This window comes from Microcebus murinus, chromosome 10, assembly GCF_040939455.1.
Source record: "Microcebus murinus isolate Inina chromosome 10, M.murinus_Inina_mat1.0, whole genome shotgun sequence".
Lineage (NCBI taxonomy): Eukaryota > Metazoa > Chordata > Mammalia > Primates > Cheirogaleidae > Microcebus > Microcebus murinus.
In genome coordinates, this window is record NC_134113.1 from 15,518,308 (window position 1) to 15,537,213 (window position 18,906).

An 18,906-nucleotide genomic window follows, 5' to 3' on the forward strand; every position below is an offset into this window, starting at 1 on the left:
TATATGAGACTCTACCACTTACTACAGGTGTGTTAGCAAACTGTTGTTCATGTGAGCCTCAGTTTTCTTATCCATAAAATAGAAATGGTGATATTCTTGCCATACTTACAGCACTACTGGTGAGAAGCAAATCTTTGTAAAAATGCAAAACACTATATACATGTCTGGAATTAGGGCTAATGATCATTAATTTATAACCATCTCCTAAAAAGCACAGTATAATCAAGTTTTATTTTTTAAAGGGCACTGTTTCTTTACACTTGCTTCTAAATTGTCACAAAGGTTTTTATATAAGGTGTTGTATTTTTCAAGGACAGCACCATAGTTTATCTAAAAAAGGTGCTGCTATTACTAAGTAGTTGCTGGCAGAGGGCTCCAGAGACAGGTTTAGGAAAGAGATCTCGGGCAGCAAAACAAATTGGGTAGTAATTTGAGTTCCTTTTATTTTCAGATTGGGTTTAATGTGGAGAAATGCCTACTATTTTACGTGTTTCTACATCGAGAACTTAAAAAACTGTCTAATAGTTTTGATGTCAAACTCTTAGGCATGAAAAAGTCAGTAATGGTTTTAACCCCTGGAGACTGAAATGGATTTGTTTGCCAATGTTTTTCCATTAATGAAGATTACCTACCGAGGTCCCTAATGACATTTGTTTTTAACAGACCTCCAAATAAGCAGAAATCTATACACTATACATGAGAATAAACACTAATACAGTAGTTACCCTCTCTAGAGATCTAAAAGTCCATAAAAGACAATACTTTAAAAGTGTTAGGCTTCTCTACTACCCTACAGGAAATAAACATGTTTTATTAAGTGTATGGGAAACTTCTTCCCTTCAACTGAAATTTATATGGATTGCACGAATTTCCTAATGTGCTTATTTTGACCAGTAAAAGCACTACCAAAGACTATAAAATCAGATTCCTAAGGTACCATCAATCTACAGGTGTAGGCTGGGTGCAGTGGCTCACGCCTGTAATCCTAGCATTCTGGGAGGCCAAGGAAGGAAGACTGCTTAAGCTCAGAAGTTTGAGACCAGCCTGAACAAGAGTGAGGCTCCATCTATCCTAAAAATATAAAAATTATCTGGGCATTGAGGTACACGATTGTAGGGCCAGCTACTTAAAAGGCTGAGGCAGGAGGACTGCTTGAGCCCAGGAGTTTGAGGTTGCAACGAGCTATGATGATGCCACTGCAGTCTACCCCGGGCAACAGAGCAAGACTCTGTCTCAAAACAAATAAAAAAACAAAAACCTACAAGTGTAGTACGACTTCTCCCAACTAAACTAAATAAATAGCAGCTACCTTCCTAGCCTGAATACCTGAGTTTGTCAACAATATGTTCTATTTATTTATTTTTTTTTTTGAGACAGAGTCTCGCTTCGTTGCCCAGGCTACAGTGAGTGCTGTGGCGTCAGCCTAGCTCACAGCAACCTCAAACTCCTGGGCTCAAGCAATCCTATTGCCTCAGCCTCCACAGTAGCTGGGCACTACAGGCATGTGCCACCATGCCTGGTTAATTTTTTCTATATATATTAGTTGGCCAATTAATTTCTTTCTATTTATAGTAGAGACGGGGTCTTGCTCTTGCTTAGGCTAGTTTCAAACTCCTGACCTTGAGCAATCCGCCCGCCTTGGCCTTCCAGAGTGCTAGGATTACAGGCGTGAGCCACTGCGCCCGGCCAACAATATGTTCTTTTTAATACATTGCTTTTTTTTTCCACTTAACTCTCCCATTAACACATATCAGCATCTTTCTCTCTTTTTTCCACATCATACTATTCCATTATGTAAATGTGCCATAATTTCTACAAATACTCCTTAATTGCTGGACACTGGGTTATTTCCAGTGCTATTATGTACAATACTTCAATAAATAATTTTGTTTATTTGGGTTCAGTCAATCCACAGAATAGATTTCTAAAGTGACACTGCTTAGTCAAGGGGTAAAATGCATCTGTGATTTTGGTAGATACTATCAGTTTCTCCTCCAAAGGTACTGAGCAATTTGCAATCCCACCAAATGTATGCATACTTATTTCCTTAAGACCATCTATAAAAATACACATGCCGGGAGCCACCCCTCCCAAATTCTCAATAGATAAGGAGTTGGGCCTAAGCAGGTGTATCTTGAAAAAGCTTCCCAAAGAGCATATCCCTGGTTAAGAATCCCTGTTCTAAGTCCTGCTTACATTGTTCAACTCCAAAAGAAAGTCAGAGTTAAACCCTTAATCTACAAAGTTTATACTTCATGGTCACTCACTGAATAATACTTTTTGAGTGCCTATTATGTACTGGGCACTCTACAGAAGATGTTGAGGATATAAAGATACCAGGGTCTAACACTGAGAAACATATAATTAAGAAACAAGGTATAAATATCACTGTTAGAGATTTACATGGAATTTTATGGGAATATTGAAGAGGGGTACTTCACCCTAACTGGAAAGTCAGAGAAGGCTTGCTGAAAGAGGTGCCCTGAGGTGAGTAGAGATTAACCAGGTGAAAAAGAGAAGACATGTACAAGAGGGAGAGGGCATTCTAGGTAGAAAACAATATATGCAAAGGTAGGAAGTAAGAAACAGAAGGAATGTGTATGTGAGTGGAAATATTTTATACTACTAAAACATAAAATACAAGGGAGAGAAAAGCAAGAACTAGGCTGCAAAAGTAGGCAAAGATCAGATCACTGAGCACCTACTATGTCATGTTAAGAAGCTTGAACTTTATTTGGAAGGCCAAGAAAGTCACTGAAGGGTTTTAAAGCTGGGGGTGACACACTCAGATTACTATTTTAGATTTACAGATGACAATCGACTAGAGAAGCATATAACTGGAAAATGAAAGAAGAGTTAGGAAACCAATGCAGTAATCTAGATGAAGGTTTGAATTAGGGCAGGAGTTAAGGAGAAAATAGATGGGAGAAATCTTAAGAGGTAAAGTGAGCAAGCCATAGAGATTAGATGTGTGGATGGAGGAATGATTTCAATAGTTGTCATCAACCCACTCCCAGCACAGTACTGAATTTAAGCTATTTTTCTAGCAGCAATGATAGATTTTCACTGATTCAGTTATATTCTCTAATCTGATTTTGGCATTTGTGAGGTCAGGGATAGATGTATGGAGTCCAGTAGAACACAAAGACAGAAGTGGTAAGATTATCCTCATTAACATCATGGTTTAATCAACTAAGTAAAGCAACCACAGGCAACCCCAACAGCCAAGAATAACATGAGTTTTATCTCTGATGCACCCTCTCTATAACTCCTCCTCTATTGATGAGTCTCTTAACTCCATTTTTCTCTATGCCACTGACCTAGGCAACTGCTAACGACATAAATAATTTCCAGCATAGGGAAGGAAATGTGGTTGAGGGGCAGCAGCATGAACAGCTACTTTCCCAAAACTTAACCTACCCTGGCTAAGCTGTATTTTGGGAAATCTGGAGTCCTGCCACCAAATGAAGTCAATCTTCAGGAGTGAGATCTGGGGAGAAAGTCTCCTCTGAATCCTTCCCACATTACTGATTTATGCAAATCTAATGGTCCTGTGGAGCTGGAGCAGGAGGGAGTTTTGTGTAACCCATATTAAACCTACCACCTCTCTCTCTTCTCAGGGTTCCTAAAAAGCAAACTAAAGTGAAACCAAAAACCAATCAACAACCAGATGAAAATAAGACCACCACTTAGAAAGTCCATGAACATACACACCACACACACACACACACACACACACACACACACAAAGTAACACCAAGGCTTACCTTTCTTTTATCTTCATCTGTTGATTCAAATTTGAAAGTAGCCCTATGCTGAGGGGAAAAAAGGGAAAAAATGTTATTTCAAATACACAGATTTTAACTTTGGGCCATGTTTAAAAATACATGAAATAATATCCCTGTAAAAATGCTGCCTTCTTGTATTTCAATATTCTTATTAAGAATATTATAAGAAAGATATAGTAAGAAAGACAGGCATGTAAGCAATTATAAAGTAGTGTGAAAAAAACTACAGAAATGTATACAAAGTAGCAAAGAGAACCAAGCCACTAGTGCCCAGGAAAATCCGGAATGTTTTACATAGAGTAGAGAGCATTTGAGCTGGACCTTGAGGAATGAATAGGAGTTTGCCAGAAGGCAAATAGAATGCATTCTAAGGACAAAAGCAAAGGCTCAGATTTGTGAAACTATGACATACTAGTGAAGTAAGCAGCTCTGTGAGACTGGAACATAGAACATGTGTTTGGGGATGGGGGCATGAAGATGAGAATGGAAAAGTAGATTGGATAGAGATTTGGAAGGGTCTTCCAATGTTGCTGAGGAGTTTGTACTTTCTTTTTCAAATGCAGTAAGAAATCATCAGAGAACTGTAGATAGGGAAGAGACCTGATAGCATGGTATTTTAGAAAATTCTATAAGAATGAGTTTAAATCGTGGCTCCACCACTTACTAGCTGTGACCTTGAGCAAGAAACCAGGGGTCCTCAAACTTTTTAAACAGGGGGCCAGTTCATTGTCCCTCAGACTGTTGGAGAGTGCGCACTGTGGGGCCGGGATGTGTCGGCTGCTAAGCAGGACAGGCAGCAGCGGCAAAAATACCCGGAGGGCCGGATAAATGTGCTAGGCAGCCCGCATGTGGCCCGCTGGCCATAGTTTAAGGACGCCTGATAAACTCTCTATAACTGGAATTCTCATCTGAAAACAGGGGTTACCTAGGTCAGAAGTTGACTGTGAGTGTTAAAAAAGCTAAGGCATATAAAGCACCATCTCAGTGCCTGGTCAATACTCAGAAAATATTGTGATTATAATGATGATGATGATGACAATGATACTTAGGAAAAAATAAATGGAGGTGAAGAGAGAGTGTTATGACTCTCTTAAAATGATTGGCAACTCTATACTTTCCAGTGTAGCTAAGTAGAGAATGAAAGATAAAATAAATTGGCTTGCCCACTGTCACATAAATGGTGGTATCCAAAAAATAGAACACAGAATTCCTCATTCTCCTTTTAAATTTTGTTCAGGAGAACCATGTGCTCTTATGAATCCTAACCCTTCCTTTAAAAAAAAATCTCCACTGAACATCTCCCTAATTTTCCTTTGTATTTCTCTTATTAGTCACACATACAAATATTTATTGGCAACCCACCAAGAGTTAAGTACACTAAGTGCTAAAGATATCATCACCACTACAGGTGGTTCTGCGTTGACAGCTATATAGAAGCAACAATTTTTGAAATTAAATGAGATGGAGAAATGTTGGCAAACAAATAGTTCTCGATGTAAGAAAGGGTCAGAGGGAAGACTTGGAGATAAGAGATAAGGGCCAGTTGAGGAAATCTAAGGGAAGCTACCTCCAATGTAGAAGCAAAACAATTAAAATGGATGATGACCCAGCATGGTGGCTCCACACCTATAATCCTAGCACTCTGGGAAGCTGAAGCAGGAGAATTGCTTGAGCTCAAGAGTTCCAGATGAGCCTGAGCAAGAGTTAGACCCTGTCTCTACTAAAAATAGAAAAATTGGCTGGGCAGTGTGCACCTATAGTCCCAGCTAGTTGGGAAGCTGAGGCAGGAGGATCCCTTGAGCCCAGGAGTTTGAGGTTGAAGTGTGCTATGATGATGCTACTGCACTCTACCCAGAGCAAAAGAGTAAGTGTCTGTCTCAAAAAGAAAAAAAGGAAGAAGTCAGGTGGTAGGGGCACAGATTTAAAAATTTGTACCTGATCGGCAGAAAGGTGACAGGTTACCAAGGGAAGACTATGAGGCAGATGTGAACAGCATTCTGAAAGAATATTTTGGGCAGTAGCTCACAGGCCATATCAAAGGAGAATAAGACTGAGGACATAAAACTTTGTGAAGAATGGGCATCAATATCCAGGCATGATATTGTAGGTGGCAGTATAAATTGACACAAACCTTAAAAAAAGAAAGTGATTTGGCAACACAGAAGCTGTAAAAATATTCATAGCCTTTGACCCAGAACTCCTACTCCTAGGAATTTGTGCTACTGATCATTCAGAAGGAGAGAAAAACTATATGTCAGTATATTCACTGCATTGTTATCTAATACTGTAGAAGAGGAGACAGCATGAATATCCAACAAAGGAGACTAATGAAATGTGCATGTAACAATAATCTATTAAACATATCATATCTACCTGACAGAATATTATATAGCAATTTTTTAAAAAGATGATTCATTGTTGGTATATTATTTTTATAATATAAAGGGAAATTTAAAAAAAAAAGGATGAATAGCTGGGCACAGCGGCTCACTCCTAGCACTAGTAATCCTAGCAATCTGGGAGGCAGAAGCAGGAAGATCACTTGAAGCCAAGAGTTCGAGACTAGCCTGAGCCAAAAATAAAACTCTGTTTCTACAAAAAAATAGAAAAATTAGATGGGCATGGTGGCTCCCTGCTGTATTTCCAGCTATTCAGGCGGCTGAGGCAGAAGGATCCCTGGAGCGCAGGAGGAGTCTGAGGTTGCAGCTTGAGCTATGATGACACCACTGCACTCTAGCCCCAGTGACGGAGTGAGGCCCTGTCTAAAAACAAACAAAAGAATGAATGAATGAATATGCAAGGGAAGAAAGGAAGGAAAGAGAGAAGAAAGACGACGCTGTAAATCTGAAGGCTATACTTAGGAATTTAAAGACTCGAGGTTAGTAAGAACTAATATTAAGGACAAAGGTGTACCACCAGACATCAGGCTAAAAGTATAAACTAAAGTTCAGTAAAGTTTCAATGCAAATGAAAATAATACTAAGAAATCAAGAAAGCCTATTTTTTGTCCATTATATGTGAAATATTAATTCCGTAAATTGCCAGGAATAATTGTACCTAGTTGTTAATATAACAGTTCTTCTAAAACTTTTTTTGGCATTTGTAGTAAGGGGACAGGAAAAAAAAATCTCTTTTGGAAAGATACCAATTAAGTTACAAAAATATCTTTTAAACAGTTCCTATGTAGAATTAATCTTTTAAGGAGAGAAATCAGAATAGTACCAAGGTCTAATTTTTCTACTGCTTTTTAAATGTAAGACTGTCATAAAACCAAAACATTAAAGAAAGTAGCAGCAGCAGCTTCAAAAAGCCCTGTCTAGAACTAGCATGAGGGCTTAATTCAAAAATATACTGGTATATGAGGCACTACAAATTGAATTCTGAATCTGCCAATCTATTCAGAAGCTCAACCCTCTTAACCATCTAAACCTCTAAACCATCTATTGTTTAGATCCAATAGATATTGGCCTCTATATGGCTGGTTTCTTTTATCTAACTTAGATCATACCTAACCTACTCAGCACCCCTAACCTGTATTCTCTTTCCTTTCTAAGGCTGAAAGAGGGAAAGGGAACTAGCATTTTCTGGATGTAAATGCCCTTGAAGAACTGTTAGCCAACAGTCAACCACCACCTCACCTTCTTAATATGCTTAATTTCCAGAGAATAGGAGTAAAAAGTCAAATGTAAATTAAAGAGTAAAACCATTGCTCAATTTAGAGACAAAACAAGCCACACCAGCTTAGTGACACACCAGACTCATGAGGACTCCCCACTGTAGGTTTTATACCACATGAATAGGCTCTAAAAAGCTCAGGCTCAGGAGTCAGACAAACTTGAGTTTGAGTCCAGTCCCACTACTTACTAAAAGTGTAACCTCGGTCAAGTTACTCCCCGTTACTACTCATCAGATTTTCCTTATCTTTATGTATGGCACCTTGCATATAGTATTAATAGGTGTTCAGTGGCCATTACTGTTATTATTGCATGGCCTAGATGTGATATCTGGCCCTTTAAATACAGACGTATTAGAGAACTAGGAGTTATTTTACAGATTTCTAAAGATACACTCAAACAGCACTAATATAAGAGAATAAACCTAATTGGAGTGGTATATATTTTGCTGTGTTTCATGAACTGAGATTACTTCTAGAACTAAAAACCAGTAACAGATTATACAACCCAATCTGGAAATAAGAACAAGGTATAACAAAAGAACAGCCCACTAAACATGTTCCTCTGCAAAACCCACAGAGTGAACTCAGAGTCAGAGCTCAACCTCAAAAGTGGAAAGCAAAAAGTCCTCTTACATGGGCAGGATATTTATAAACCCTATTCAAATGCAGAGGCTGTATTTATAGAACTGTCCCAATATTAGTTCTCTATCAATCAGGTTCTTCTAACACGTAAATGAAGACCTCACTGCTCGTAGTATAGGTTTCCTCCCTTATGGGAACCACTTTTGGAGACCTACCTACCTGCCTGTATTTTAAATAACTTTTACCCTTCCTTTGGCCATAAACTTGCCATACTTCCAAAATGGAATCCTGCTGGAACTTACTGCAATGTAGTCATATGTCCAAGTGGCCTCTATGGCTACTAAACCACCTCTCTGGTTATCACAGTTGATGATTCTAGGTCTCAGTTTCTTCACTAATTAAAGAAGAGGGTTGTACTCAATTATCTTTGAGGTTCCTTTTAGTCTAAATATCCTATGATTCAAGGAATCACAATACTACTATATACCTCATGGCCCTTGGTCTGTAAATCTATTATTAGAACAGGCCCTGAAGGAAGAGCAAGAATTTGGACAGTCTAGACCAGAATGACACATACTTCCCCAAATTAACAGCTCATTCTATAACTAAAGTGGAGATGATCAGGGCCTGACAGTAGCCAAAGGAACTACAGTCGGCCTTCCATATTCATGGGTTCTACATCTGTTGGTTCCCTCCACATCTATAGACTCAACCAAACATGAATTGAAAATATATGGAAAAAAAAAAAATTCCACTGAACAAGTGCAGTGACTTGCTTGTCATTAGTCCCTAAACAATACAACCATTTACATAGCATTTACATTGTATTTGGTATTGCAAGTAATCTAGAGATAATTTAAAGTACACAGGAAGATGTGCACAGATTAATGCAAATACTACTATAACAGGTTATATTAGGGACTTGAGCATCTGCATATTTCAATACCTATAGGAGGTTGCACAGATAATGAAGGACTGTAATATACAGCTACTAAAAAAGCTTTCTCTCCTATGCTCCAAAACAGAATAGACAGGGTAAAGACAACAGGGCACTGCAAAAAGAGCCCTGGATATGGAATCTGAAGACCAGTTCTGCTACTTCCTAGCTGTGTGCCCTTGACCTGTATATAGAATACTTCCATCTCTCTCATAAGTTTTAATGTAAGAGGATTATACATGATGACATGTGAAAGTGCTCAGGATAATACACAGTACATAGCAGGCACTCAATAAATGTTTAACAGGTGAATTAAGAGGAGGAAAAAACAACCCCTCTTCCTATTTTTTAAAAAAATACTTTCTTATGGTGAGTCAATTTATGTTATGCCCTTGACAGACAAGTTTTGTTCTTTCTGCGATAGAGTTTTCCCCCTCCCCAAGATAACAAGGGTCAGTGAATGAAGTAAGAAGGCTTGGAAATGAGTCTCTGTAACATAGTAGAAATTACATGTTGTTTCCTGGAGCCAGAGAGCTAACTGTTGCTCTGAACATGGTACAAGATATTCTGCTACCCATTAGAAAAACAAAGAGAAAGAATGGAGCATATTTCACTCTCAATTTTCATACTGTGTTACGTTAACTCAGTGCCGCATGTTTAATTCCTGCCTTTTTAAATCAAATCTAACGGTTATGGGGTGATTCCTCAGTGGTAGGCACATATAACTCATTTAATCCTGACAAGAACCCTATGATATTGGTACTATTATTATCCCCATTTGGCAGATGAGGAAACTAAGCCACGGCAAAGTTAAATAACTGTCCAAGGCCACACAAATCATTAAATTGAGGATCAAACTCCAGGCAGTCTGGCTTTTGATCACATTGTGGTCCTCTTGACCTCCTTAGCACCAAGATCATTGCAATTGTAACCTAATGAGCACCTCCTAGATGCACTGGGCCCAGTGTTTGGCACTATATTCATTTAATTTAATCCTCAAAATAATTTAAAAGAATGGTGATATTATTATTCCTATTTTACACATAAAGCAACTGAGACTCAGAGGCTTAAAATAAACTTATCCATAGTTATGAAGCTAATAAATGGCACAGCTGGTATTTGAATCACGGTTTATCTGATGCCAAACCTCACCTTCTACTATATTTTGACTGCCTCCTCCCAAAGACTAACTTTATGAAAGAAACAACATAGCATAAAGAACTTCCCTACTTTTCTCCCAAACAATGAACCAATCACTCTACATTATTCATTTCTTTCTTGGTTGGACGCCTCAATGCCCTATAATCACCTCTTATTCCAAACATTTCTCAAATCCATTTTTCCAGATAAGGAAATTGAAGTACATAGTATCTAGCTACTTTTTCAGGTTTTCAGATTCCATATATTGTAGAGCTAGGCACTTTAATTCTACGTTCCCACTGTTATTCCCTAACCACTATGATCATACTTCCCCTTCCCTTCATCTGCCCCCAGAATCTCTTCCCTTGAGGGGCAAATTCTCACTGCAACATGAAGCTCAGCTATTTTCTTTGTATTATAATCAACCCTGCTATCATCAGCATTAAATATGAAACCTTTCTTCTAAAAGAGCTGACCCATTTCACATCAAGTAAGAGCATACTCTCAGGCGTGACCCCAAAATTACAAGTATTTGGGAATCTTCTGAAGCACTTCAGGAAACCACCTTAAACAATATACAGTGGGCATAACAACTTTAAAAACATTCCCATTATGAAAAGGGGATTTGGATGTGTCCAGGATTTAAGCTCTGACAGCACTTGGACAGGAGTGGTAAGTGGAAACCAACCTGGAGGGAGATAAGAAGAGATAAACTGGAGGAAGCAAATCTGGAGTCTAATTAGTTTAGCCATGAAAGGAAAGAAATATTGAAGGAGGTGATATGATCCAGTTGGAGGTTTTTCTTCCTCCTTCCCCTACAGAAAAAAAATTTCCTATTTATTCCCGGGTATCTGACATATAATAAGTGCTAAATAAACGTTAGTTGATTCAACACAATGGCCAAATTCTATGTTGTATTTTTTTCTTTTGAAAATCAGTTGGTAGCTGCCTTATATCTTTTCTGGAAAGCAGTAATAATAAATAGGGTTAAATTATTATAATGTCCACAATACATAAACCTATGCTTTAATTTTCTCTAAATTAGGCAGATATATCCAACAGTAAATCATATCAGAAAGTAAAGGAGCTAAGATAGGAATAGAATAGAACCTGTGCATTCTCCCAAAGAGAGCAGCATAGAATTATAGAAAGAGCACTGGATTTGGAGTCAGACAACCTAGATTCAATCCTCAGCTCCATCTTATAGTGGCTGTGTGGATCTGGGACTACATTATCATCCCAAATTTTAGTATTTATAAAACAAGTTATACCACCATTCTCCTTATAGGATTGTTGGGAAGATTAAATGGGAATGAACGCTCTTCATAAATGAGAATTGTGTCTTTTATTTTTTAAAAAATAAAGATTTTTAAAAATAGAGACTGCTTTAAAAAAAAAAAAAGATCGCGTCTTATTTTTTAATCTTTTCCACCCAGGGCAAAAATGGCATACTGGCAGCTCAGTAATACAAAGTGTATGAATGCAGTGGTGGGCACATAGGAAACACAGAAGAGGAAATTATGAACCAAGGCAAAAGAAAGGAAGAAAGATGTTACATCTAGGGTGTGACTTGGTGTTGAGTGTGTTTTCACAGGAGAGAGTATTCAGTCATTCCTATAAAGTAGTCATCTAAACCAAAGAACAAAGGTGTGGTGTGTTACCTTTTGAAGTTGGCATGTAAAATTCCTGGAAGGAAAAGTAATGAAGAGCTAACGGTTCTTGGAAAGAGATTCAGAGAAGTGGCTGGGATAAATAACAAGATACTATTTGACTGCAGAGTTGTAAAGTGGAAAGAACAATGAATGGATAGTTTGAAGACCAAGGTTGGAATACCGGCTCAAAGTATGACCTTGGGCAAGTTACTTAACGATCTAGAGTCTCAATTGCAAAATGCAGATAATACCTCACAGGACTGCTGTCAAGATTAAATGAGATAATGGATAGGAAAAGCTGTTAATGCGATACAAATGATAGGTATTATTAGAAGTTAGATTCTCCACCCACTTACAACATAATATGTCCATGACCTTGGGCGTGATTTCAGCTCTTTGCACCTCGGTTTCCTCATCTATAAAATGGGAAGGATGATACCATCTACCTTATAAACACTTTGAGGATCAAATGAGACCATGTATGAGACATCAACGCCTTGAAAACTGTACAGTGCTATAGGTATATAAAGAACTGCCATCGTTGCTGATACGTTGTATGCATGTCAAGGGATGTGTTTATGCAGAGAAGCACGTATTTTTATGCTATACAGGTGAGGAAGCCTCGCATGCATTTATATATCCAAGAGTGGGGCACAGGGCATAGACGCACATCTATGGATTCCGGGGGTGTGACTTGCACGCTTGAGAGGAGGACCATAGGACAGGCTGCTGGGCCAGGAATCAGAGGAGTGGGCGCAAGAGTGGGGGCAGGGGGATGCAGGATGCAGGATGGAAAAGGCTGGGGGCACAAACACGCATGCCCAAGCCGGAAACGTCTTCGGGGGAGAGCAATGCGCATCCCCGGAATGAGGGGGGTGGGGAGGGATGCGATGTGCAAGCACGGAGGGCGGCCGGGGGGTGCGATACCACACGCCCGGGGCCAGGACTCTTTACCTTGTCGCTGTAATCCCTCAGGACTCGCTCGATAGCCCCCGCTTCGCCGGCCCGCACGATGTAGAGGGCGCGCTCCTCATCCATGGCCGCAGGTGCGGGGGAGCTGCGGCCGCTCTGCGCGCCCAAGCCGCTGCCTCCAGGTAAACGCCTCGCGCCCCCGCTCGCTCGCTCCTTCCCAGCTTCCTTCCTTCCCTCCTTCCCTCCCTCCCTCCTGCCTCCAACTCGCCAGCCTCCGCCCGGGCAGGCCCGACGTCACCGCCCCTCAACTTTCACCCCGCAACGTCACCGCTCCCCCAGCAACCGGCGCCTCGCGGCCGCCCCCGACAAGGCCCAGGACTAGGTCAGGGCCCGGCGAGCGCCCGAGGTGGGGTCAGGCCGGGGACTCTGCTTGCTCTTCTTCCCTCCGAAAAAAGTCCAGTCTTTTTAGTGAGCTTTCACAGACAGAACGGTTCTTCTTTCCTGAACCTGTTTTATGAATCATTCTCCTCAGCGGACGCGAGCGACCCAGTCTTCCCCGCCCATCTGCCAGCCGTCCGCTAAATGAACTACAACTCCCTGCATGCAATGGGGTCGTCCCACTCTTCCATCTGATTTACTGGAGTGCCGAGTGGCATGCTGGGATTAGTAGTTATCCTGCGGGAAAGACTTCCCTCCAAGGGCATTCTGGGAACTGTGGTCCTGCGAGGGCCGGAAACGGGAGTCTGGCTGCCGCCTGAGGCCAGCGGAGGAGGGACCGTTAGGGGGAGGGTCTAAGCCTCTGCCTTCGTTTTATTCCTTACGCCGCTGACAGTCCTGCTTCAGCCTTGGCTGGTTGGACCAGCTGACCGTCGCGGAAACTGCCACCCCTTGGTGGGAACTGTCAAGCACCAGTTTAATTCCCTGTTTTCTCGTTTAGCGTTTTCGGTCTCTGAAATTCTTTCCCTCCTCCCTTGTTTGCAGTCGTGTTGCGTATTCAGCTACGGTAATGTGGGAAATTGAAGGCAGTTATCTGGATGAAAGGGGACCTGGCGATTTTTTACCTTAATACTAATGTCTGCCATGCGTCTTGGGCCGACCGGTCTTCTGACTCTGTTAGGTGGTTTCCAGATGGCCTCTAATTCTCACAACACAGATTTTTGTGGAACCAAAAGGAACCCAGATAGTTTTTGTAATTTGTAAGTAATTTGTCCTAAGTCACATAGCCAGTAAATGGGGAAGTCAGTCAAAATTTGAAACCAGGCCTTTCTCCAAAGGCAGCTGCTCTGCAACCACCAGTAACAGTGATAATACTGCTCCGGTGGTGGTGGTGGTGATGATGGTGGAAGGTCACGTGCCAGGCACTCTTACATACTTCACCTGTGTTAGCTCAATCAATTGCTCACAAATTTATTCAATGAATATTTTGAGAACCTATGCTGTGCCAGGCGCTGTTCAGTGCATCGTGGATACAGTGGGCCCAAAATAAAGTTCCTGCCTTCATGGAACTTCCATTCTAGTGAGCAGCCATGTGAAGGAGATACTGATATTCTCATTTTAAGGAGAGGAAACTGAGTCTTGGGAGAGGTTAATGGATTAACCATATCGAAATTGTATGAATTTGATTGTATGAAATTGAAGCAACTGAATTTGAACTTAAAGGCTGTGCTTTTTCTGCTCTCCCAAGCTTTTTTGGTAGAGTGGATGATTCTCCAAGTAACTTCTAGTTTTCCACTTCAAACAACCTTTACTGGTAATCATTCTTGATGCCTCCCTCCCCTACCAGTCTCTGCCTCTTGAGCTGTGCTAAAAAGGAACTAGAGGGGGCAAAAATGTATTCATCTAATAATTGAGTTTCTCCTATGTTGTGCTAGGTATTCTGCTAGACACTGGGAATTTGGAGATAAAAACAAACATGGAACCTGAGTTTATGGAGCTTTGGGTTCTTTCTGTGGATTATATATTCTATGCAGCAAACATTTATTGAGCGTATTTGTGTAGGCAGGCATTGGGGTAGGTGCTGTGTCTGTAATAAATTAAATCAGAATGATTTTAATACATCTCTCAAAACTGCACACTCTTTAGAAAGGTCATGGAATGGTTAGCTACATTCCTAGGGTAATAGTAACATCTTGCAACTTTTTAACAGTTTACAAAACATTTTAATATGCATTATCTCAATGTATCATGGGGAAGGTGGTGTTCCTATTTTATAGATAAGAAAACAGGGTCAGATTAGTTAAGTAACAGAAACTGAGACTCAAACTGGGAGCTGATAACAAAGTATTTGGGTGCCTACTCTGTCTCCCATACAATTTTAAGTGCTTTTTGGGTAACCATATATTTATTTTTGGAGCATGGGTCTCCTGGAGAGGATATTAACAAGCATAAAATATCTGGTTTCAGTAGAGATGTTTCTCTTAATGAGGGTCTTACATATGTCTTTGAAATGTCTGTTTGCCAGAAATAGGCTATGATTTTAGGCTCCAGCCCTGCACTTCTGAAAAGAGATTTTTAAAATGCGAAGCCACATGAATTAACAGCTTGGGAAACTGTATTTTAGTCATTTTAATTAAGTGTTAATATTCTGATTTTATAAATCAAAAGGATCTTTGACTCTAATTCAAATCATCTTTTGACCACTGACGAGACTCTGGTCCCAGAAAAATTAAGTGGCATGTCCAAAGTCAATAGTTCAAAGCAGTCTCTGGGACTAGGGCCTAAACTAGCTGAGTCCTGGGTCAGGACTCACTTTACTTCCCTGAATATTAGTTATGTGATACTGTCAGTGACTAGGGACTCTAGTCCAGCTCTGATTCCAGTTCCTGTTGATTCTTGGGTGGCATGGTACCACGGAATTAGGATATAGAGCCTGGGTAATCAAGGCAACAAGTACTTATACACAGGTCATTGCTCTAAAAGATAGTCATGTAGTCACTGTATACATATATATGGATAGTACTTTATTCTCCAAATAGCTCCACATGGATTATCTAATTTAATCCTTATGGTAGCTAAAAATGCGGGGTCAATAGGACAGGCACTATCTTCTCTTTTACAGAGAAAAAGGAAGTTCAGGGTGTTGATTAGCTTACTCATAAGCAAATAAGTCTTCTAATAAGTGGCATAGTTAAGGGCTAGAAGTGCCCTGGGCTCTGATAACATAAAATGTTATGGACTTTCAGGTTAGGGCCAGTGAAAAAGCCTGCAAATAGATACTAGTCATGAACTTTGATATATCCTGCTGTGGCATTTCCTCTTGTCATGACAATGGGCTAGTTGGAATGTGCCAAATCGAAGGTCTTTAAGGAGTAGTTAACAGCTTTTAAAATTCAGTTCTTCTACATGTGACACTTTTTATACATTTTCTCTAGAAGAAAGCAGAAATTTAGAACCTACACAGATCAGTCTAGTTGCTATATCTCTAGGATTGGAGTTCAGAAAAACCCATTAATTTAAGATATGATCTGTTACTCAGCAACCACCACCTCACTATGTTGAGGCCACTCACTCATTTTCTTTTAAACCACAGTGTCCTCACCTGTAAAACCAAAGGATTGATCCAGGTATTATTTTAGTTTCCTGTCAGTGGTAAAATTTTGTGATTCTAAGAACAAAAGCCACATTGAATATGGGTAATTCTTTAGAAAAATGTGTTAAGGGCGGAGATGTGAAAATTAACATATGCAAATCAAATATCAATATGATATGTGCAAATCATGCTTGGGCATACCTGCAAAGATTCTGATTCAGTTGATCTGTGGTGAGGTCTGGTTATTGGTAGTTTTAAAGGCTTCCCAGTTGATTTGAATGAGTAACCAAGACTGAGAACCATTAGACCAGTATTTTGATAGAGTATCCACCACTGAACTAGGTTTTTTTTTTTTTTTTTTTAATTTTTTTTTTGAGACAGAGTCTCACTTTGTTGTCCAGGCTAGAGTGAGTGCCGTGGCATCAGCCTAGCTCACAGCAACCTCAAACTCCTGGGCTCGAGTGATCCTTCTGCCTCAGCCTCCCGAGTAGCTGGGACTACAGGCATGTGCCACTATGCCCGGCTAATTTTTTATATATATATATCAGTTGGCCAATTAATTTCTTTCTGTTTATAGTAGAGACGGGGTCTCGCTCTTGCTCAGGCTGGTTTTGAACTCCTGACCTTGAGCAATCCGCCCGCCTCGGCCTCCCAAGAGCTAGGATTACAGGCGTGAGCCACAGCGCCCGGCCTTGAACTAGGTTTTTTATAGGCTACTTTATTTGTGCATGTAACTCATTAGTTAATCTTTGAGAAATTAGAATAGCCTGGCAAGATGAAAGTTATTTTTATTTCATTTTCTACCAAGAATGAAGTCTCCCTTTCATGGCAACATATTTTGTTCCTTTAACAATATTTAATGTTCACTGGAGTACGGCATTGTCCCAGCTACCATAAAAAATAAAAACAAGTAGAAACAATTGATCCTGTCCTTTGGGAATATAAGAAACAACCAGACAATAAATGATAGGAAAGAGCAAATTGAACACAGTACTGTGCAAATAAAAACAAGATAAGCATTAATGGGAAGGAGAGTAATCAGAGAAGCCTTCTTGGAGGAGGTGAGCTATAAGGAGAGAATGGTGGAGAGAGTTTAGAGGGCTCCCAGACAGCAGGAAATGCTGTAAGAAAAAGTGGGAAGGCCCAAATTAACAAGATGCTTATTGAGAATATTACCAACTTAGTTGAACTTAAAAGCCAATGGGGATTTCTTAGAGGTCAGTTTGGTCAGTGGGGTAAGGAAAAGTTAAATCTGAGAGATGTTTCACAGTCAGTGAAAACACTCTAAGCAGCCGGTTCAACTTAAGCGTGCAACATGTTATATTTCTGAAAATGCTACCTGACAATGCCATGTGACTCAAATAGAACTGGGAGACAGAGAAGGGGGTCTGGTGCCGGCTAGCTTCAGATCTTTCTCTACACTATTTTATCTCTAGATCTCAATTACAAAATTAGTTGGACTAGATGACTTCAGTTTTTTTAACTCTTAAAACTTTATGATTACTTGATACAGCCTTTCAGGACCTTTATGAAGTTCCTCACTAATATTCCCAGTATTCTAATTGCTAAAATTGAGCCTATGCCATTAGTCCTTGGCAAACGTACCTATAGTTGTTTAATATTGATGAACTATCCACAGTGGAGCTCTCAAATTAAGCACACAAAATGGGCTCTGCCATTTAGGAGTTTTTATTTATCCAAGAGCTGGAATGTGGGTCAGACCTATTTGCATCTTGCTGACTTGGAATCCTTTCCAAACACCTCTTGGGAAAACCCAGCACTTTGGGTGGCAATGCTGTAATGTGGTGAAAAGAACCTGGACTGGGAAATGGAAAACCTGGTTTTCAGTCCCGACTCACTATGTGAGTCTCAAAAACTGATCGTTTGTCAAATTCCTTGAAACCCTTCTGGCAACCAATTTTTTATATCTAACAGGAAAACCCAAAAGCCAAAAGACTGTAGCTTGAATTTTAAATCTGCCTCTGGGTGTTCAGGGATAAGTCCTTTACCCTCCTTGAGCACTAATTTTCTCAACTATAAAGAGCATAATTATACCCACTTTGCAGGATGTCGTAAGGGTTAAAAGAGATGGCTGTCAAAGTGGCCAACAAGGCAGACCTGGTGGGGAGCAGGCACTAAAATGTTAGCCAAACTGGAATGAAAAATGCAGCCTCCCTCTTAAGGATGTTGTGAAGATTGGGGCTAAAGGTCATGTTATTCCTATGGATGCACAAATGCATGAGTTTTGTTCTTGTTGCTGCTGCTGTTTTTAACAACAGAGAAGTAATTCCAACACACTGGTCTTTAAACCTTGAAGTTAACATCTTTAACACTGACAGTTTGGGTATAGTGACGGGTGTGTGTGTGAATAAGGAATCTAAAACTCTTTCAATACCCCCTCCCCACATCAATATCTTTGCAATTAAGTTTGTTGAGATTCACATGTCAGAGGAAATATATTCTCACAACCCTACTTCCCACCACCTCCTTTTGCCGTAAAGCATTAATTTACTTACCAACATTTGATTAAACTCTTAAGGTTCAACCCTAGGAGGAGTGGCAGTGGACAAAGGATTATTGTCATTCATCATCAACACATTTTAGTCTTCCCCTAGAGTTGTCTATGAAGGATTAGCATTTCTCTGAAAAGAGGAGGACAGAATAAATTGCATCTACCGCCAAAGAACTGC

General features: G+C 40.1%; 1 protein-coding gene across 8 annotated transcripts in view; it reads right to left on the reverse strand.

Moving 5' to 3' along the window:
* RIC8B (RIC8 guanine nucleotide exchange factor B) overlaps nucleotides 1-12,951 on the reverse strand; it is a 109,724-nt gene extending 96,773 nt beyond the window's left edge. For 5 of the 8 annotated variants that reach the window (XR_001156052.3, XR_001156051.3, XR_012921386.1 and 2 more), the window contains exons 1-2: nucleotides 12,730-12,951; nucleotides 3,768-3,815 (exon numbers count right to left, since the gene is read on the reverse strand). Coding sequence is in view for 4 of the 8 variants with exons in the window: in XM_012772773.3 (XP_012628227.1) it covers nucleotides 3,768-3,815; nucleotides 12,730-12,813 (132 nt within the window). In the remaining 4 variants the exon portion in view is untranslated. Of the gene's footprint in view, nucleotides 1-3,767; nucleotides 3,816-12,131; nucleotides 12,702-12,729 lie in introns of those variants that run through there. The other 3 variants (XM_012772776.3, XM_076007063.1, XM_076007064.1) reach the window with 3 other exon arrangements.
* Between the last annotated feature and the right edge of the window lie 5,955 nt (nucleotides 12,952-18,906).